At 45.9% G+C, this 21,013-nt stretch overlaps 1 protein-coding gene and 1 pseudogene across 1 annotated transcript in view; both read left to right on the top strand.

Annotated features, from left to right (window-relative positions):
• Nucleotides 1-21,013, top strand: part of ADAM12 (ADAM metallopeptidase domain 12) — a 388,630-nt gene that overhangs the window by 285,776 nt on the left and 81,841 nt on the right. Inside the window, exons 9-11 of the mRNA XM_070470396.1 lie at nucleotides 8,178-8,347; nucleotides 11,883-11,967; nucleotides 17,916-18,064. Of these exons, the coding sequence (XP_070326497.1) occupies nucleotides 8,178-8,347; nucleotides 11,883-11,967; nucleotides 17,916-18,064 (404 nt within the window). The remainder of the gene's footprint in view (nucleotides 1-8,177; nucleotides 8,348-11,882; nucleotides 11,968-17,915; nucleotides 18,065-21,013) is intronic.
• On the top strand, nucleotides 4,859-6,613 carry LOC110145534 (endoplasmic reticulum resident protein 29 pseudogene; annotated as a pseudogene).

Raw genomic sequence — 21,013 nt, 5'->3', positions numbered from 1 at the left:
TCTATGGGGTCACACAGAGTTGGACACGACTGACACGACTTAGCAGCAGCAGCAGACCCATAAGCAACTTGGTGTGGTGGTCCAGCGTGTTGGGAACTGGGTGGATGCTGTCAATCAAGTGCTGTGGGGGTGTTTCAGAAGAGAACCGCTTACATCTTCCTGGAGGTCAGGGAGGCTTCCAGGCAGCAAGGCGATTTTGAGAAGTGAGTACCATTTCACCAGGAGCACTCAGCTGGCTTGCTCCCCATGTGTCTGGACGTGTGAGTAACTGTCTACCTAAGCGGTAGTGGGTGTGTATGCATACAAGCACATACATGAGTGTGTGTGTGTGCATGTGGAAGATGGATATATGTGCGTGCACAGTTAAGGCAGGAGGAGATGAAGCTGCAGGGGGTTCACTGGTCAGAGTCCTGGGTGCTTTGCAAAGCCATCTAGACTCTACTGGGATTTAATTCTGCTCTCAGTGGAAAGCCAGGAGAGTGTTTTTAAGCAGAGGAGATGCGCAGGGTCACACACAGCGGTGCCTGCAGTTAGAGTGGAGGATGGCGTCACCAGAGTCAAAGAGGGCTGGCGGGCTTCTGTTGTATAGAAACCGTGAAGATCTGACCTGGGTCTGGGGAAGTGGGGATTCAGAGACACTTGAAGGAGGGGTGCCTGATAAGTGTACTGAGACGTTTCTACATGCCAGGGTCTCAGTGCTTTGCAGACACCTCCAGGTAGACATCAGCATGCCCATTTTTATAGCAGAGGAAGCTGAGGTTTGCAGAGGCTGGTTAAGTAATCAGCACATGTTCGAGCAGCATTAAAAGGCAGGACCAGGGGTGAGCCCTGGTCTCTGTGACCCCCCGCCTCTGCAGGAGTTTTTGGCCTTGTCTCTACCCGCTTTCTATGGATCTCAGCCTGCCCTGACCAAGCAGAAGCAGAGGCTGAGAAGAGCTGGAGTCCAAATGAGCACAAGTTTGGGATGAGAGGTGGATGAGACTTCGTGCCCAAAGAAGCAAGAACAGGGGTCTCCTGGGGTACCCTGAGCAGTCGGAGATAAGGGCTTGGGGCTCAGAGAGTGGCTGTGGCTGGAAGGAGCTTTCTGAAACCAGGAAGAACACAGATAGCTGTTGGCATCCTGGGATCATTGGATAATACCATCCGCATCCACAAGATCTTTTAGGCAGGTTAGACTCCCAGGCAGCGCATGCTTGCGGATGTATTTTGAGTAACTTGTTTTTGAAAATTCAACTTGATCCCCAAGTAAAGTGGATGTAGGAGAGTTTTTGTAACTGGCCAGTCCTTCTGGCAGGGAGGGTGAAGGATGGATCCCAGAGGCTATGCCAGAGACCATACGAGTCAGAACTCTCCACCATGACCCATCTGTCTTGGATGGCCCTGCATGGCATGACTCAGCACTTCACACTTTGGCCACCTGATGTGAAGAACCAACTCACTGGAAAAGACCCTGCTGCTGGGAATGAATGAGGAGAAGCGGGTGGCAGAAGATGAGATGGTTAGATAACATCACTGACTCAGTGGACATGAGTTTGAGCAAACTCCAGGAGATAGTGAAGGACAGGGAAGCCAGTGTGCAGAGAGTTGGCCACAGCTTAGAGACTGAACAACAATAGGAGTCAGACCTGGTCCTGGCCCGGGCTGGGCATTAGAGTCCCCTCGCAAGGTTTGTTTGTTTATGTGAATGTATGTTAGTATCTTTGCTTTCAAAATGCTGATTCCAAGTCTCAGTCCAGGGACTCTGGTTTGATTGACCTGGGTGGGGCCTCGGGTGAGTACATTCCAGATGCCTCCAGTGAGGCAGGACCAAGAAACCAAGAATTCAAGAACCTCTTAAGCCTTGGAAGTAAACAAAACCATGAACAACATTAAACTTAAGCTGGTAATTGCTGAAATCCTGTTTTAAAGTGATATGCTTGGTCTTCCATATTTGTATTTCTTTACATATTATTCTGTATTATTTCTTGCTTCAGTTTGCAGAAGCAGGAATGAGCAACTGGGGGGTTGTTAATAACCTGCCCTGGTATTTAGAAAACCACATATCTGAGAAAAGTCCTGACAGACTCAGGGGCGTTAACCAGCACGCCTGTCCTGTGTTTCTAGCAAGCACAGAGCTGAATGACTGAGCACGTGTATGTGTCTGTCCGCAGCAGACCCAGAAGACCCACAGGGGTATCCCAGGCTCCATCGGATGCTCTGGGCACCCATGTCTGCAAAAAACTGATGGGCTCTGGGCTGTTGTGAGTGTTCCAGATGTAGTTTTGCAACTACAAGTGGGAGCATCTTGGCTTAAAAAAACGACGACTGTTCCAGTGGCAACTTCCTCATTTGCAGAAATCTTGGCTCTTCTTAGCTATTCTTAAGTAATAACTACTTGGCTGGCTGTGTTGGCTCCGAGGGAAGAGGGGAGGGACGTCCCAGACCAAGAGTCCGAGAAGTGATTTAGGGACAGAGGTGACATTCAGAACAACTCAGGCAGTTCCCCTGAGTTGGAACGGGGAAAACGTGTCTGGTGCTCGAACTGGCAGACACACCCCTTACCTGGGAAAGAAGACGTTCCCCAGGCCCCAGTTACACCACGGGGCGGGACCAGTGGGCTGTGTGGCTGCCAGATGATGTCATTGCCCCCTTCGACTCTCCCTCCTGTCTGTCCTACTTCTTATTTGTGATGACGTTAGCACCAACTGCCGGTGCGTGCCGGCTGCACCTCTGTGCCCTACTTCTGAAGGACTGGCTCATCTTGCATGCATTTAACTTCAGGTGTTTTCTCCCTTGTGTGGGTCCTCGCCCCCGGCCCTCCCAGGCCAGTTGCCTGCAGGATGCATGTCCCTGTGGTGGAGCCCGGCACACCGCCCTGTAATCCTACCCGTGTGTTCTCAGATCCACTTCTCAAAAGTCTACTTGGAGCCCTCAGGTCCAGCATCCCCTGAACTTCCTGTCTGCACCCTTCTTGGCAGTTCGGTGGATTGGATTTTCCTGTAATAATGGCTAGGAGTCCTTTGCCTCGAGCATCTGGCTGACCCCTGAGCATTTGGGAGTCAAGGTCAAGGGTATCCTAAACCTTGTTCTTGGTGCCAATGCCAAGCTGAGCATGCAACCAGAGCCAAGCAGATGCTTGTCGCTGCTGGGCTAATGGGTGAATCGATTTAGCAGGCCTTGGGCCATGGCCACGTACATCCTGGGATTCACAGGCCAGACAGGCAGCTGCTACACTCTTTGTGTGCTTCTTGCTGGGCCTGGGGTCACAGTGGATCATCTTGGAAGGGAATCTGAGCACTCCCCTTTACCTGACTGGGTTACTGAGCAGTTTTTAAAACCTGGGCACCAGCCTGCCTGTGTTTAAACGCCAGCTATGCCAGTCATGGCTGGAGTGGTTCACCTCCTCCATGTCTCAACATCCTTGACAGTAACATGGAAACAACAGTAGTGCTTAACTCAGAGTGCTGTGAGGTCTAAGAGAGCACATGGAAAGTTTTTGGTACCGGGCCTAGGGCGTATGGCATGCTCATATGTGTTAGCTGTGACCATTGTTATCAGGAAGAACCAGTGGGAAGCCACCCACAGTCTGGGAAGAGCATCCCAACAGGCAGCTAAGGGGTTCTGTGTGAAGACATGATGTACATTCAGCATATGTGAGTGTTCACCAGTTATAGAGAGGAGGGGCTCTGTTATATGCTTCTAGATATGGAATTTGTTCAAAGGATATAATTTGAGAGGACTAATAGCTGGTCATGTATGGATGTGAGAGTTGGACTGTGAAGAAAGCTGAGCTTTCTTGATGCTTTTGAACTGTGGTGTTGGAGAAGACTCTTGAGAGTCCCTTGGACTGCAAGGAGATCCAACCAGTCCATCCTAAAGGAGATCAGTCCTGGGTATTCATTGGAAGGACTGATGCTGAAGCTGAAACTCCAATACTTTGGCCACCTCATGTGAAGAGTTGACTCATTGGAAAAGACCCTCATGCTAGGAGGGATTGAGGGCAGGAGGAGAAGGGGACGACAGAGGACAAGATGGCTGGATGGCATGACCGACTCGATGGACATGAGTTTGAGTAAACTCCGGGAGTTGATGGACAGGGAGGCCTGGAGTGCTGCAGTCCATGGGGTCGCAAAGAGTCGGACACGACTGAGCGACTGAACTAAATTGAACTGAATAGCTGGAACATTTTTTGGCATTGCCCTTTTTTGGGATTGGAATGAAAACGGACCTTTTCTAGTCCTGTGGCCACTGCTGAGCTTTCCAAATTTGCTGGCATATTGAGTGCGGCACTTTAACAGCATCATCTTTTTAGAATTTAAATTGATGCTTTTGAATTGTTGGTGCTGGAGAAGACTCTTGAGACTCCTTTGGACAGCAAGATCAAACTAGTCAATCCTAAAGGAAATCAAACCCGAATATTCATTATAAGGACTGATGCTGAAGCTCCAATGCTTTGGCCACCTGATACGAAGGGCCAGCTCATTGGAAGAGACCCTGATGCTGGGAAAGATTGAAGGCAAAAGGAGAAGGGGGTGGCAGAGGATGAGATGGTCAGGCAGCATCACTGACTCAGTGGACATGAATTTGAGCAAGCTGTGGGAAACCGTGGAAGACAGGCAGGCCTGGCATGCTGCGGTCCATGGGGTCACAAAGCGTGAGACAAGCGACTGAACAGCAGCAATAGTAGATGAAAACTACAACCCATCGTTACTGTGCAAGATCCCGATTAGTCAGCCCCAAAGTTAACTCTGAGAAACACTGCTAGTTGGACCTTGACAGACCTTAGTGACCACTTCCATACGACAGTCTCCAGAGGCAAGCAAAGTGTCCCCTGCACGGATGACAACACCACAGTCCACACTGGCATGTGGCCCTGAGGATGTCTCGTAGCGGGCTGGTGTGGACACGGGTGACTGGATGGCCTGTTTCTGCCTTCGCATCTCTGTTCCGTTTGTCTGAGCGCAGCTGAAAGTGTAAGCTCTCCAGCAAAGTGCGGCAGCCAGGCACATGTGTGCAGAGTTCCCAAGGAGGCCAGGAACTTAATTTTTCCTGGGAAGCCTGGGCTGGGAGTTGCAAGGGGATACCACAGGCCAAGCAACTCTTGATTAAAAACAAGCTGTTGGGCAGCATTTGGGTCATATAATTGTCTCATTAACTTATTAATGTAATGCCCATAATTGTTATCTGCTTGAAACCAAGTTGGACCGCTGTGATCCGTTTATACTCTGTGATGTAGTTTGTGCTTCAGCCACATTCTTCTACTAACCTAATGCTCACCAGATGACTGGTGGGGAGGGTGGGGAGAATGAAGATCAGCAAGGGAAAAGATGAGCCTGCCTCTCGTGGGTCAGAACCCGGGGTCAGCGCTCAGCCTCATGGAGTTTATGGCCCTTGAGCTCAGCACGTTGGAATGGGGCTTAACTATCAGATGTGGTGCTTCTGTGATTTCTGTTCCTTATTGGCTCAGAGGCTTCTAGCAACTAAGAATAGGAGCTGCTCCTATCTGGAACTTAACTTCCACTGCCATCACCAGCCACCTCTTTCTCCTTGGATACCTGGTGTACAGCCAGCCAGGTGATTCCCACGTCCTTACCCCCTGGGCCCCCAAGCACAGAGCCACCTCTGTGTCTGTGTGATGCTCAGAGGAGTGGCAAGGCAGTTGTGGACCATGGGGAGTTCTTACCACTGCCGTGACTGCTGTGTGTGCTGATTCTTTGAGACCCCAGGGACTATAGCCCACCAGGCTTCTCTGTCCATGGAATTCTCCAGGCCAGAATACTGGAGTGGGTTGCCTTTCCCTTCTCCAGGGGATATTCCAAACCCAGGTCTCCTGCATTGCAGGTGGATTCTTTACCAGCTGAGTCACAAGGGAAGCCGAAGAATACTGGAGTAGGTAGCCTATCCTTTCTCCAGCAGATCTTCCTGACCCAGGAATAGAACCAGGATCTCCTGCATTGCAGGCAGATTCTTTACCAACTCAGCTATCAGGGAAGCCCACTTTCTACAAGGTCATTCCTAAAAGCAAGTTCGTCTTGGTTAAGGTTGACACCCAGTCCCCCTAGGGTGAGAGGCAGAATGAGTTCAAGCGTCTGGCTGAAAACTCAGCTTCCGGTGATGTTCTTCTGGTGGCAGAGGTGGGGATCTCAGATTATGGTGACAAGGGCTGAATATGAGCTGAGTGAGCGATACACACTGGACAAAGGGAACTAGCCAGACTTCTACCTCTTACCTCTTCCGGGATGGGGATGTTGAGAACCCAGTCCTGTATAGTGGGGCAGTTAAGGTTGGAGCCATCCAGTGCTGGCTGAAGGGACATGGGCTCTACCAAGGAATGCCTGGTTGCCTGCCTGCATATGACACCTTCACTGGGGAGTTCATCGGAGCCTGCCAGTCCCTCTTGAAGCAGGGGCAGGAGAACCAGTCAGTGTGAAGGAAACCAACAGGAAGTGGGCCAAGCAGGTACCTTAAGATCATGGGAAAGATCGTGACCCAAGGAGATTTCCCAGCATCAGAGATGACCCGGATCACCAAGCTGGTTGAGAAGAACAAGACAAGCGATGGGAAGAAGGAAAAACTCCAGAAGAGCTTCAACATTTTGACTGCCTTCCAGAAGAAGGCAGGAGGAGGAGCTTGAGAAGGCACTCCAGGCTTTTCCAGGGTGTGGTGAGGTGGGGAGGGGTAAATTACCTTCGGGCTGTGAAACCTGGGGTATAAGGGAGTGGTAGAAAAAGTGGCAGGAAACGAGAAATCTGAGTGTGCACGGATACTGACACTGGTGTGACCGTGCTTGGAACATCTCTGTAGCCAGTCGTGGACAGCTGGGACACTTAGATGGCTTGGAAAATACCCCCTCAGAAGGAACTGGTGCTATAAAGAAGAGTATACTGCCCACGTTCTTGACAGGTATGATTCTGATCCAATTAAAGTTTCAGTGTTTTCATTAAAAAAAAAAGAAGAAGAATACCAGAGTGGGTTGACATTTCCTCCTCCAGGGGATCTTCCCAGCCCAGGGATTGAACCTGCATCTCTTGTGTCTCCTGATTGGCAGGTGGATTCTTTACCCCTGCGCCACCTGGGAAGGCCCCACTCTGACCACTCATCCTGCCCCAATAAGCTCATCTGGCTCAAAACTCTCCCTTAGTCATTGGATCAGTTGTTCTGCCTGCTGACCCAAGATGACCTGTTTGTGGAGAACGGGCTGTAGGTTGAATCAGGACACAGAAAGATGGGGGATGGAAAAGCAAGAAGCTGTGGTTTGTGTGCCAAAGGAGTGAGGGGTTTCCTTTACCAGATCTTTCCCATGATGTTATTGGTGAACGAAAGTCTGACCTGTGGGAAAAAATGGTCCTCAAAGTTCCTGAAGAAGAATTCTGTGTCTGCCTTTATCATCCTGAAAGATATTGATCTGTCCATTTAATTAAAACCTACTAGGTCATTTACAGGTGACAGAATATGATAGCGTCGGCCAAGTCTGAGTCTTTGCTGAGAACAATACAGATTCATTTTCCGTAACTCATAGGTAGAACATTTTGCTTAAAAGGAACAAATTACTGTGCTTGGCAGAGTGTCTGAACGATCCTAACACACTTGTTGTTTTTCTTGCAGTAGATATGAGCTAGCAATCTTCAGCTGTAATGTAACTATATTACATTAGTGATCACACACATCTGTACACTCATTTCTAATCACCAATGAATCGGTTGAAATGTATGCTTCCCTGCAGTTAAGGTGTGCATGCTCAGTTGTGTCCGACTCTTTGTGACCCCATGGACTGTAGCCCACCAGACTCCTCTGTCCGTGGGATTTCCCAGGCAAGAATACTAGAGTGGGTTGCCATTTCCTTCTCCAGGGGATCTTCCTGACCCAGGGATCAAAATCAAGTCTCTTGTGTCTCCCGCAGGGGTAGGCCAGTTCTTTACTACTGGACCACCTCAGAGACATAAAAAAGGCTGGTTAACTCTAACTAATTAATTAACTCTATCTAATTAGTCAACCCTATTTGAGAACCCAGTTAGAACATCACTTTGAATCAGTCACTGAAATTATTCCTTCAACTCTAATGCCATGGGAACAAGGGAACACAGAGAGATTTTTCATATCACATCAACGAGATTCAGAAATTGCACGCCTGTTCTACTGGGCACTGCAAGTTTTCATTAAAGTGATCCCCAGGGATACCTGTCTTCTGTCGCCCTCAGTTTTACCGACCACTGAACATTCGGATTGTGTTGGTGGGCGTGGAGGTGTGGAATGACATTGACAAATGCTCCATAAGTCAGGACCCATTCACCAGCCTGCATGAGTTTCTGGACTGGAGAAAGATGAAGCTTCTGCCTCGCAAATCCCATGACAACGCCCAGCTCATCAGGTAAGGTGTCTGCTGTCTCTCCTTTGCTTCAGATCAAAGAGTACCCCCAGCACACCCGCCCTCCTCTTAGCCTCCCCTGAAAGGCAGTGAAGCTGCATCTGTTCTTCAGAACACACTCTCTGGACCAGGGCCAAAGCGGGCTTCTCATCCCACACTGACTGGAGGAAGGCCATCTCAGCTGAAATTGGGGGCTGCTGAAAAAGTCTTTCTTTGCATACCCTGGGAAACGTATCCCTCAAGCAGATGTCTTATTTCCTTCTAAACTTTGTCTTTTCCCATTTAGGTTATTGCAGAGTATAGAGCAGAGTCTTTGTTGGTTATCTATTTTATAGTAAATCCAGTGGTGTGTATATGTCAACCCCAAACTCCCAATTTATCCCTTCCGCTAGGCTTAGTCTTGATATAAAATTGTCCTGAGTAGTATATTTTTTAAAAAGCTCATTTTCTGCCATTATTAGTGAAAAATATTTATGCAAGATCTGAAGATAGTACAGTAGAGTGATCCTGTCGACTGCCTGGAGAAAAAAACTTATTCCTCCTGTTTTGTTGTTTCTCTTGGTTTTCTAGATCAGAGAATACCAGCAGTGTCAAAGATAAACCTTGTGTTCTATTATTTAATCAATGTGTGTTGAGCACACATTAGGAACAAAATGTCTTTTGGGGGCTTCAAACATAACAGATCCACACAGTAAACTTCCCTGTTCTTGGGAATCTCCAGTCTACAGGGAAAAGTGAGTGTTAGTCATTCAGTCATGTCCAACTCTTTGTGACCCCATGGGCTGTAGCCCACTAGGCTCCTCTGTCCACGCAATTCTCCTGGCAAGAATTCTGTAGTGGATTTTCATTCCCTTCTCCAGGGGATCTCCTGACCCAGGGATCGAACCCAGGTCTTCTGCATTGCAGACGGATTCTTTATTATCTGAGCCACCAGGGAATCCCCTACTGGGAGGAGATAATAATAAACAAGAATATTTCAGAGCATGATAAGTATCATGAAGAAGAGAAAATAAGGAAAAGCATGCCTATAACATAGTACATTATTGGTAACATATTACAGACTCCTTTATATCAAGTAAAAAACATCATAATCTAAGATTGTATGCAGTAGATTTTTTCCTAAACTGAAGAACTTTTTATTAAAATTTTTAAACAACTTATACCATTATTTTTTTAAGTATGTACTTATTTATTTGCTGGTACCAGGTCTTAGGCATGCAGGATCTAGTTCCCTAACCGGGGACCAAACCTGAGCCCTCTGCCTGGGACCATGGAGTCTTAGCCACTGGACCACCAGGGAAGTCCCAGTTTATGCCATGACTCTGTTCTCATGTAGCTCATATCACTGAATTGAAAGCTTTGGGGTCAAAGAGAAAGAGACTCTTTCCTGTGACACATTGGATCTAGTTTACAGAACATTTATAGGAAGTTGAAAAGCAGCCCTACCCTATGCTCACTTTAGAAAAGGCCTTCGTCTGAACTGAGGTTGTTGGCATTCTCTGATAATTGACTTTGGCCATTTCTCAGGGTTGTTTCTTTTTCTTCCCCCACCCCTGGATATTTGTGGTTGCCTCATATTTTATGCATTGATTAATCCCGAACTACTAAAAGTAGAGTCAGAGTGTTTTGTTTTGATTTCTTCCCCCAAATGGAGCCTGTCCAATTTGAACATCTGGAAATAAATTAGCCTCTTATATAACTTTACTATTTATATATATGTTTAATTGTATCTGTTAAAAGGGTCTATACAGATGTAAATATAAAGCTGTGGTCCCTATGGCTTTACACAGGAGTGTAATAGGATGGCTGGCTGGCTGGATGGATAGATGAATGATTGAATACATACATACAGACATGAAGTTTTATTTTGCCTGTACTTATCCTTCTAGTCCAATTGAGCCCTGCCAAAATGTATAACTTTTCAAATAATGTGTGGTATCTGTATGTGTACATGGCCAAGAAAACATGGCCATTTATTTGTTTCGCTTAAAGGAGATTCAGCAAATACAATGTTTGATTTTTTTTTTCTGGAATGGAACGGAGTGGAGCAGAAAATGGGGCAGGAGACAGAAAGAAGGTATGGAGGATTGTGGTGGGGCATATCTTTATTAAACAGGCAACATTGTTATGTTCAGGTTCCCAGATAAAATTACAGGATATTCTACTGAATTTGAATTTCAGATAAACAAGGAATAATCTAATTTTTTAACTTTTTATTTTGTATTGGGGGATAGCCAGCTAACAATGGTGTGATACTTCAAGTGAACAGCAAAGGGACTCAGCCATACATATACATGTATCCATTCTCCCCCAGACTCTGCTCCCATCCAGGCTGCCACATAACATTGAGCAGAGTTCCATGTGCTGTACAGTAATTCCTTGTTGGTGACCCATTTTAAATACAGCAGTGGGTATGCATCCATCCCAAACTCCCTAACCATCCCGAGACCCTTTCCTTCCCTCCAACAACCATAAGTTTTTTCTCTAAGTCTGTAGGTCTCTTTCTGGTTTGTGAGCAAATTCATTTGTATCATTTGTCATTAGATTCCACATATAAGGGATATCATACCATATTTCTCCTCTGACTCACTTCACTCAGTATAACAATCTCTAGGCCCATCATGTTGCTGCAGATGGCATTATTTCATTCTTTTAATGGCTGGGTAATATTCCATTATATACATGTACCACATCTTCTTTATCCATTCCTCTGTCTATGGATGTTTAGGTTGCTTCCAAATATCAACTATTCAATTTTTAATTTTTAATTCACTAAGTTAGAATTAATAGCATTGCATTAAACAGGCCTTGATGTCACTACTTATTCACTAAGCTTTCATGTGGGGAAAACCTTCTCCAAAGCCATGAAGTCTCCTTCCAGAAGCTTCCTCCTAGGTGTTAAGGCTTTGTGGGTGCTTCTGCACTCACTCCCAAGGGTCAATCATCTTTCTGCTGTTTTTATTTTTGCAAGCTATATTAGCAGGACATTTTGGAAAAGTTTGGTTTTCTGGCCCAATTGTAACCCAGTAACATTACCCAGGAAAGCAAAATTCAACAGCAGCAGAGAATCAAGTAAAGCATCTAATGCATTTCATTTGTTAATAGTGATTCTCTCTCTCTCTCTCTCCATTATTCTTTTCAGCCCTAGCAACAGCAGATATTGTTTAAAAGGAGCACCTCGCCCCCCCGTTCACTAGGAGACAGACAGGTTACAAATTATAAATATACAAGTCATGACTGGTTGTTGCCCCACATCTTGAAAACAGAAATCTTTAAGGATTATGGGATGATGAGGCAATTGGAACACACATTTTTAGAAGAACCAAAGATAAAAAGCACCTGCAAACATATTCTCATGTAACTATTTCCATCTTTTTTAAATTGGAATGTAGTTGATTTAAAATGTTGTGCTAGATTTCATCTTTATATATGCTCTTGCAGTTTTTCTGCTTTTGGAATGCAGGAATGTCCAACAGAATTTCAACTGTTAGAAAGCTTCTCTGTATTGATTTAAGAGAGTCCTTTCTTTTATTCCTAGTGGAGTTTATTTCCAAGGGACCACCATCGGCATGGCACCCATCATGAGTATGTGCACCGCTGAACAGTCTGGGGGAATCGTCATGGTAAGCCAGGGGCGTGGAGAAGTCAACAGCAATGTCCAGACCTAATTCTCTTGATGATTTTTGAGGAAACTTACCAGACTTTGTAAAATTAGGTCCTTTTTCTTTAATGCCCCTTGGATATCATTGTTGTTCAGTCACTAAGTCATGTCTGATTCTTTGTGACCCCATGGACTACAGCATGCCAGGCTTCCCTGTCCTTCACTCTCTCCTGGAGTTTGCTCAAGTTCCTGTCCGTTGAGTCGATGATGCTATCTAACCATCTCATCCTCTGCCGCCCTCTTCTCCTTTTGCTTTCATTCTTTCACAGCATCAGGGTCTTTTCTAAGGCGTCAGCTTAGGTATATTTCTACCCTATTTCTGCTTGTGGTCTTCCCTACCCAACCGTATTCTGCTGCTGCTAAGTCGCTGCAGTCGTGTCCGACTCTGTGCGACCCCATAGACGGCAGCCCGCCAGGCTCCCCCGTCCCTGGGATTCTCCAGGCAAGAACACTGGAGTGGGTTGCCATTGCCTTCTCCAGTGCATGAAAGTGAAAAGTGAAAGTGAAGTCGTTCAATCGTGTCTGACTCTTAGCGACCCCGTGGACCGTAGCCTGCCAGGCTCCTCCGTCCATGGGCTTTTCCAGGCAAGAGGACTGGAGTGGGGCGCCATTGCCTTCTCCAAACCGTATTCTAGGGACTGGTTAAAAAAACACACGGAGCTGCAGATAGGAAAGGTGAGAGTGTAAAACTAGTTCAGTGGAAGCCAATCTACACCTTTTATGGAGGAAAAGTTTCAAGTGAGATTTTGGTCCAACCACCTCCAACCAGGAAATCCTCCCAGCGCTGGGATGAGCCAGGGCACTGGGGTTGCCCTCATCACTCAGCTTCTGGGGTGGACTGTGGTCTCACCAGATATTACCGTTAGAATGGCTTTCTGATGGTTCTCCCTCTAGGCCCGATAGCCAAAAGTCTGAGGTTTTTAACTGTTTACCACTGCAAATGCTTGACATACCTCCTTGCCAGGGTCCAATTTGTCTTTATACTAACCTTATTCTTGGAAGGCAGAGACCTAGGTTTATTGCTTTACAAGGATCACTTTTTCATATAAGAGCTATATATGTTTGTAAAAGGAAATAAAATGGGGAGACTATTTGGGACTTGTTCCTTCTGAAAGTAACAGGGAGGTAACTTTGATGGGCTCCCCTTCGTCGGGTAACTAAAGGGAAGACTCTCATCCCATGTGATTTCAGACCCTGATGGAACAATGTGGTGTCCCCTTCGCACCAGCCCTCAGACAGAGAGTGTCCTTAGAGACCATCCCACCCCCTCTGTTAAACAAACAGAGCCTTGCCCTTCCAAGAAACCATGAATTCGTCCACATTTTTCAAACAGAACATTTGTGAATATTCGATTATATTAAAGGGCTGAAGGAGGAATATTTTGCTGACTTCTCTTTGCTCTTCACGTACTGCCCAGCCTAATCTTCTTAGTGAATATCTGCATGGAATATTTTCCTCTCCTCCGGTGGCGTGGGTAATTAACATAAACACGCACTAAACGTGTAGGCTGAGGACGCTCTACTGAGGGGTTGCCCCCACCCAGTGGACTTCTGGCTTAAACAGTCTGCCCTCTGGTTTTCTTTGAACTTGGAAGTCACTGGAAAGTTTGTTTTTTGTTGGTGCCAGGTTCATTTCAAGTCAGATCCCAATTGTATTTTTAACAGAGTAGCCTGTAAAGTTTTAAGAGGGAATCATTTTCTCTTTCATGGTTCCATGGTCAGTCGCTACTGACTTTGCCACTTAAAACTTGGCATAAATATTTTTTAGAGCTGAAACTGAATTCCTTATAAGCATGGCAGGTCTGCAGCTGTGGCGTGTTAAACGTTCTTATGACCGATCTGATCACATAAAGAGGCTTTTTAAAGTTCACATCCTTTATTCTGTTTACATGCAAGCATTTGATCAAGATTCCTTCTTTGAAAGCAGACAGGGAAGACTATTTTAAAAAGATGAAAATGAATGTGGGAAAGAGACGCAGGTAAATACACTGCATCAGAAGTCAAGTCCAGGCCAGAATTAATTAACAAGTAGTGTGTTTGACAAGCCGGCCAGCAGTGAAGTCCATCCTTAGGCACATTCCTTATTTGCTTCACGTGAAGAGAACTGGACATGGAACAACAGACTGGTTCCAAATAGGAAAAGGAGTACGTCAAGCCTGTATATTGTCACCCTGCTTATTTAACTTCTATACAGAGTACATCATGAGAAACACTGGGCTGGATGAAGCACAAGCTGGAATCAAGATTGCCAGGAGAAATATCAATAACCTCAGATATGCAGATGACACCACCCTTATGGCAGAAAGTGAAGAGGAACTAAAAAGCCTCTTGATGAAAGTGAAAGAGGAGAGTGAAAAGTTGGCTTAAAGCTCAACATTCAGAAAACTAAGATCATGGCATCTGGTCCCATCACCTCATGGGAAATAGATGGGGAGACAGTGGAAACAGTGACTTTATTTTTGGGGGGGCTCCAAAATCACTGCAGATGGTGACTCCAGCCATGAAATTAAAAGATGCTTACTCCTTGGAAGGAAAGTTATGACCAACCTAGATAGCATATTAAAAAGCAGAGACATTACTTTGCCAACAAAGGTCTGTCTAATCAAGGCTATGGTTTTTCCAGTGGTCTTGTATGGATGTGAGAGTTAGACTGTGAAGAAAGCTGAGTGCCGAAGAATTGATGCTTTTGAACTGTGGTGTTGGAGAAGACTCTTGAGAGTCCCTTGGACTGCAAGGAGATCCAACCAGTCCATCCTAAAGGAGATCAGTCCTGGGTGTTCATTGGAAGGACTGATGCTGAAGCTGAAACTCCAATACTTTGGCCACCTGATGCGAAGAGCTGACTCATTGGAAAACACCCTGATGCCCGGAGGGATTGAGGTCAGGAGGAGAAGGGGACGACAGAGGATGAGATGGCTGGATGGCATCATCAACTCGATGGGCATGATTTTGAGTAAACTCCGGGAGTTTGTGATGGATAGGGAGGCCTGGCGTGCTGTGATTCATAGGGTTGCAAAGAGTCGGACACGACTGAGCGACTGAACTGAACTGAACTGAACTGAAGAGAAACACCATGTCGGCTGAAAGTGCACAGCTCCTTTAGTTACTATCAAATTCTTGAGGTCAAGAAAATCAATATCTTGACCAGATCTAAAACGACCAGACTTTCTCCCACTGTGTCTGAAGTTAAATTCGTGAGTGTTACATGCAACCGTGACTCTTTCAAGGACCCACAAATCTAAGAGGAGGGAAATCCTGTCACAAGAAAGCAGGAATCCTGATTGCATTGGAGATCTGAGTTCTGTACCGTTTCTCCATTTTTCTGAGATTGAGCAAATCTTTCATTTCAGTTACCTCAAGCCACGCCTTTGTATCTAACTGGACTAAAATAGTGTTAGTTTGGAGATAATGCCAGTAATAAAAAAATAGGTTTTTGTCTTATTAGAAATGTAAACCTTTTATCAGGATCTCTTAAGGGACATTCTATTTATAATCACATATATGTGGAAGAATGTGAAACAATTAGGCAGTTCAAAACAAAACCACGATATTCAGTGATATAAAAGAATTTGATGAAGAGTCTTTAAAAAAAAAAAAAAGATGAGTTCCTAGAATTTTGTACCAAAGCGTGCTAAATTCAGCATTTTCAGATTGAAGAAAATTGATTTCCTGAAACATTTGTGAAGCTTCCTACAACAGGAAACTGTAAAATCTAAACAAAGTAATTTATTAGGAATTTCATTTATTCTAAGAACAACTTGGTTTGACATGCCACTCTGTTCTTAGACTGAGGGCTACTGAGAAAGGCAGCTACAGCTTTAACTGCCAGCAAACCTATAAAATCTTACATGAGCACACCTCTATCAAGAGGCCCCACAAAGATTATCTGTATCAGGAATAGCATGTTCTCTAAAGCAGGGGTCCCCCCCCCCAAAAAAAGGAAAAAAATAAATAAAAAATAAAGCAGGGGTCCCCAGCCTCTGGGATCTAATGCCTGATGATCTGAGGTGAAGCTGATATAATACTAATAGAAATAAACTACACAATAAATGTAATACACTTGAAACATCTCAAAACCATCCCCACCCTCTCCCCCGTTTATGGAAAAATTGTCTTCCACGGAACTGGTTTCTGTGCCAAGAAACTTGTAAAGCACAGTATCACTGTTTCCTGGGAACCCCCACGTTACCTCTTGCAGCACAAAGCAGGCTTCAGAAAGTCTCCTTCAACACCCAGTGACGCGCAGGCGTTTGCAGAAACCCCAGTTGTGGGCACCGTTTCTGCAGATCATAGTCATTGATTAAAGGTTGAGCTAGTGATATTTTTAAAAATTAATTTCTAATATCTCTTTAGCCAAGCCATGCATGCACTCCACTAAGTTGGGGGTGGCCAAGCAGCTCTTGCTAGATGGAAAACCCGCCTTCCAAAACCAAGCAAAAGGTTGAGTGAACTCCCAGCAGCAAGAGTCAGAGAATCAGGATGCCTCCTGACAAAACGAGAGCAGGCAAGTTGCAATCTTAATTCAGTGAGTCTTCAGACACTTTATTCAATGTAGTTTGCTTTTATGGTGAACGATTATAAAATTTCCAAGTATCCTTCTTTACCACGTAGACAGCAAGAGGCATACCCAGTAAGAATTGCTCAGATCCTGGAGAAATGGGGCCAAGGGGCACCTTCCAGACTAACAGTCCTGCCAGTGCCCCCATCCCCGCAGTGAGCCACTGCCGATTCATGCCTCCCAGGAGCCCCTCCAACACTAGCAGCCCTGCTGGATTCCAACTGTTCCCCTGCTCGAATCTTTTGATGGCAAACAAGATAATGCATCTGCTAACAGGATGAAGACTCCATAGGTATCATGGCTGCCAACTCACATGAAAGGGAAAAGTCGGTGAGAGACATTAAGCAAGAAAGATATATTGAGAACAAGCTATGTATAATGCGTAAAACAATATTAGCAAGCATGGTTCAACTGTCAAAAAAAAAAGGATTGCTCAGATCTGATTTAGACTGTACTAAGTATGCTTCCTCTCCTGACTTTCTATCAGCATCTTCTCAATCAAGGATAAAATGGTACTTATATTACCCATGAAGAAATAAGCTGCCTCTTCCTATTGTTGTACAGTCACTATGTCGTGTCCGACCCTTGCGACCCCATGGAGTGTAGCCCACCAGATCCCCTGTCCATGGGATTTCCCAGGCTAGAATACCGAAGTGGGTTGCCATTTCCTCCAGGAGATGTTGCTGACCCAGGGATCAAACCTGCATCTCCTGCATCAGCAGGCGGATTCTTTACCACTTGAGCCACCTAGGAAGGAATGCCTCTTCCTTTGAGGCGGGACAGCGTTTTGCCTCATTCAGTAGAATTGTGTCTTGTGAGAGCTTGTAGGATGCCGGAGGGAAATGATTGTCTTGATTATTTCATGTAAAGATACGAGGAATCCTGTATGTATTCATGAGGAATGCATTCTTCAGCAGAGGGGGCCCCACACTAGTTTAATAAAATAGGTAAAATCTTTAAGTCTAAACTAAATAATGGGGCTCTATCCTTGGGCTTCCCAGGGGGCACTAGTGGTAAAGAACCCGCCTGCCAGTGCAGGAGACCCAAGAGATGTGGGTTTGATCCCTGGGTTGGGAAGATCCCCTGGAGGAGGGCCTGGCCACCCCCTCCAGTATTCTTGCCTGGAGAATCCCATGGACAGAGGAGCCAGGCGGGCTACAGTCCATGGGGTCGCAAAGAGTTGGGACACGTCTGAGCATAGCACAGCACATCTTGGTTCCTTTAGGAGATTGGATTCCATCAAATGTTCATGAAAGATAAATGTCTGGGGGGCAGAGCTGGGAGGGAAGGGGGTGCTGGGAAAGCGGTCAAAAGGCTGTGACCTATACATTGTGCCCTTGTGTTTTCTTTGAGGACCATTCAGACAGCCCCCTGGGCGCGGCTGTGACCCTGGCACACGAGCTGGGCCACAATTTTGGGATGAACCATGACACCCTGGAGAGAGGCTGCAGCTGCAAGACGGCCGCCGACAAAGGAGGCTGCATCATGAACCCTTCAACCGGGCAAGTACCCTTGCTTCACTGCTCCCGGAGCCGGGCTGTGGCCGGGGACGCGTATCAGGAAACAGCTAGGCAAAGAGCTCCCTGGTTTTCTGGCCAGAGCACCCGTGGAAGCTTCCAGAAAGAAAGTCCGTGGACCGGGCTCCTCGGAGAGAAGCACCCAGATTGCAGAGCATAGGGCATGCGGCCTGAGCTCTTCACCTAGAAGTGGTGGGCCTGGATATGGCCTTTGTTTAGAGACCACAAATAACCCTGGTATTCCCCACACATGGTTTTAATTTGCGCCTACAGCTCCATCTGGGCCTGGTAAAGCCACCGGGCAAAGGGGACGCAATGGGATGGGTCCCAGGTGGGGAGACGCATCTTCTCTCTGGGTTGGCCCTGGGGTGAAGGATCTAAGTGTCAGTAGCTTGGGAACTTGTAGGGTCCCTACTGCTGATACCACATCCCCTTCTCAATCTTCAGTGACTTTCCCTCCTCTGGAAGTTACATCATTCTTCCTTGCTTCATGGTTTTCTGAAATTCTATACTTGGTCCACCCAGAAAAAAAAGGGAAGACAGTTTAATTATTGGAGCATTCAGAGGAGGTGGAAATAGATGCAACTTGGAATGATTCCAGATTCCAATGCATTCCTACGCCTCTAAGGGTCCCTCCCAAACTAGATGTTGTGCTAAAGTAGGAAGATTTTCATCAGTGAAGGAAAACATGCCCTTGTGATGATGCCAGCTTCTTTTTTATACCCTGAGACCTCCCCAGTGCTTATCTTCATGGCACTTCCTAGGCCAAGCCTGCTCCCTGGGTTTGCCTAAGGAAGCCCTGGCGGCCAGAAGCAGGTGTCGATGGGCACTCTAAGGGCCGGCCTCCAAGAGGGCGTGATGTGCAAGCGGCACCTACTTAAAGAGGATTAGAAGTCCAGTGGAGGGATGGACCATTACAGAATGTGGTAATGCTTCTGCAACTGATAGCCTCGGGGGCCTCCCCTCGAATGGCTTGTGAGGCTGGACTGCAGGCTCACATGGTGGGCATTGTCATTTCAACGGAGCTGGTCCCTGAGCCATCTCATCCCAGCAAGGCCCTGCATCTCCAATCCATCGTCCATCGCCACCATCAGCACAGATATGCGTCGTTTTTGCTCGAGGTTCTGTCTTAAGCACAATTCAAGGGACTCACCAAGACCTCGTAGAACTTGCTTTCTGAGCCTGTGATGGCAGAAGCCAAGAACCTGAGCCGGAAGTGAAAGTACTGGGCTGGCCAAAAAATTCATCTGAATTTTTCCATAACATCTTACAGAAAAACCCAAATGAAATTTTTGACCAACCCAATATCTTAGGCCCAGTACCAATAGGAAGTGAAATGCTGCAAAACTCTAGATTTCAACCAGGGGAACATCCCCAAAGGGGGGCAGTTTGCTCCAAGAAATAATGTGCCCCATGTCATTTAAACTCCCTGGGCATGGGGCAGAATAACTGTTTGTTGGGTATTTGGGGCAAAGAATTTCTCCTTGGGGGTGAGGTTGGGCCAGGGCCTGTGGCTCTCCTCTGTTTTCAGTATTCCACCAGCCCAGATAGGGTCCAGCATCACGGGCAGCTCACTCTGTGAATCTCTGAGGGTGAGATTGGTGGAAAGTTGATGTGAAATTGAGTGGTTTTCATGCTTTCTCATTCTTGATGAGCTCAAAGTGGTCACAGGAAATTCACTCTGTGCTTAATATCCCTGATTATCAAGTAGGCACAAATATACCAGCCTATATTGCCTCCAAAAATGGCTCTCAAAGACTAAGAAGATTGTGTTGTTAATACTGTTAGTGGTTCAGAACTCTTGGTTAAAAAGGGCAAATGGAAGAGAAGAGAATCTAGACTGGGAACACTAGACTGGGATTTTAAGAGAACTGAGAGCCTCAATTCTGACACCAGCAGTTTTTGGCAAAATAGACAAATTAGTAACCCCACTGGCTCTTACGTTTTTATCAGTAAAATACGTGAGTTAGTCTTTATCCCTCTTCCATTCCTTACTTCTATCAATCTATTCATTGTTTGTTTCATCTGCCTATACATCCATCTGGTCCTGCATCCATCCATCTGTTCATTGTGTACATCATTCCATCCATCCATCCACCCGTTCTTTTGCTTGCTTGTTCACACATTAAACAAATACTCTGACCCACGTATTTTGTTGTGGGGAACGCACAGATGAGAAAGACCCTCCAGTTCTAAAATTCACACAATTCTGGAGGTATAATAGCAAGGCACTGCTTTCTGGTACCCTCTGTAATTTTGTGTAAAGCCCTTCAACTTGGAACATCTTCATGACAGTGTTTAAGGATTTGAGCCAAATTACCCTGGAGATATTTGAAAATCATAGGTAGAAATGGTATTGTTAAGAGCTCAGCAAATCACTTTAAAAGCTTTTTTTTTTCTTTCCTTACCAGGGGTTTGCTAATAGCCTTTCCTTGATTTATACCTTATTAGCGATTTCTAAGTTTCCTCTTTTGCTGAGTTTGTGCTTTTGTGTAAATCTTTTCTATTTGGTTCTCATTTGTGATCCCACATTCCTGTCCAGAGAGTGGTGTTTTTAATTTTCTCGGATGGAGAGAAACTTCCTAAGCAAGTGGGTGAATTAATCACAAAAGCCCACAGTAAGGGGGAGGTCGAGCGTTCCGGCCACCTCAGTCATCCATCACCCATTGTGGAGTTTCCAGGCTGCTTTTAATCTCTGGCATTATCTCAGCGTGGTCATTCTCTTACCTCATAGGGTCCCCATGAGAGTCAGAGAGTGGATTAAATGAGATCATATGTCTTTGTAAATTACAAATCACTCCACAAATAGACAGTGGTGTTATTATTATTGTTTAGCTCACAGGAAGCTTGGAGCCATTGAAGCGTTAAAGGCTCTCTTTTTGTCCAGAGTTCCTGCTCATAGTTGCTGGGAAGCACTTCTAGTGCCATGTGAGC

Source organism: Odocoileus virginianus, chromosome 7 (genome assembly GCF_023699985.2).
Source record: "Odocoileus virginianus isolate 20LAN1187 ecotype Illinois chromosome 7, Ovbor_1.2, whole genome shotgun sequence".
NCBI lineage: Eukaryota > Metazoa > Chordata > Mammalia > Artiodactyla > Cervidae > Odocoileus > Odocoileus virginianus.
Note: the sequence above shows the minus strand (reverse complement) of the source record. Positions and strands in the feature narration are given on the sequence as shown.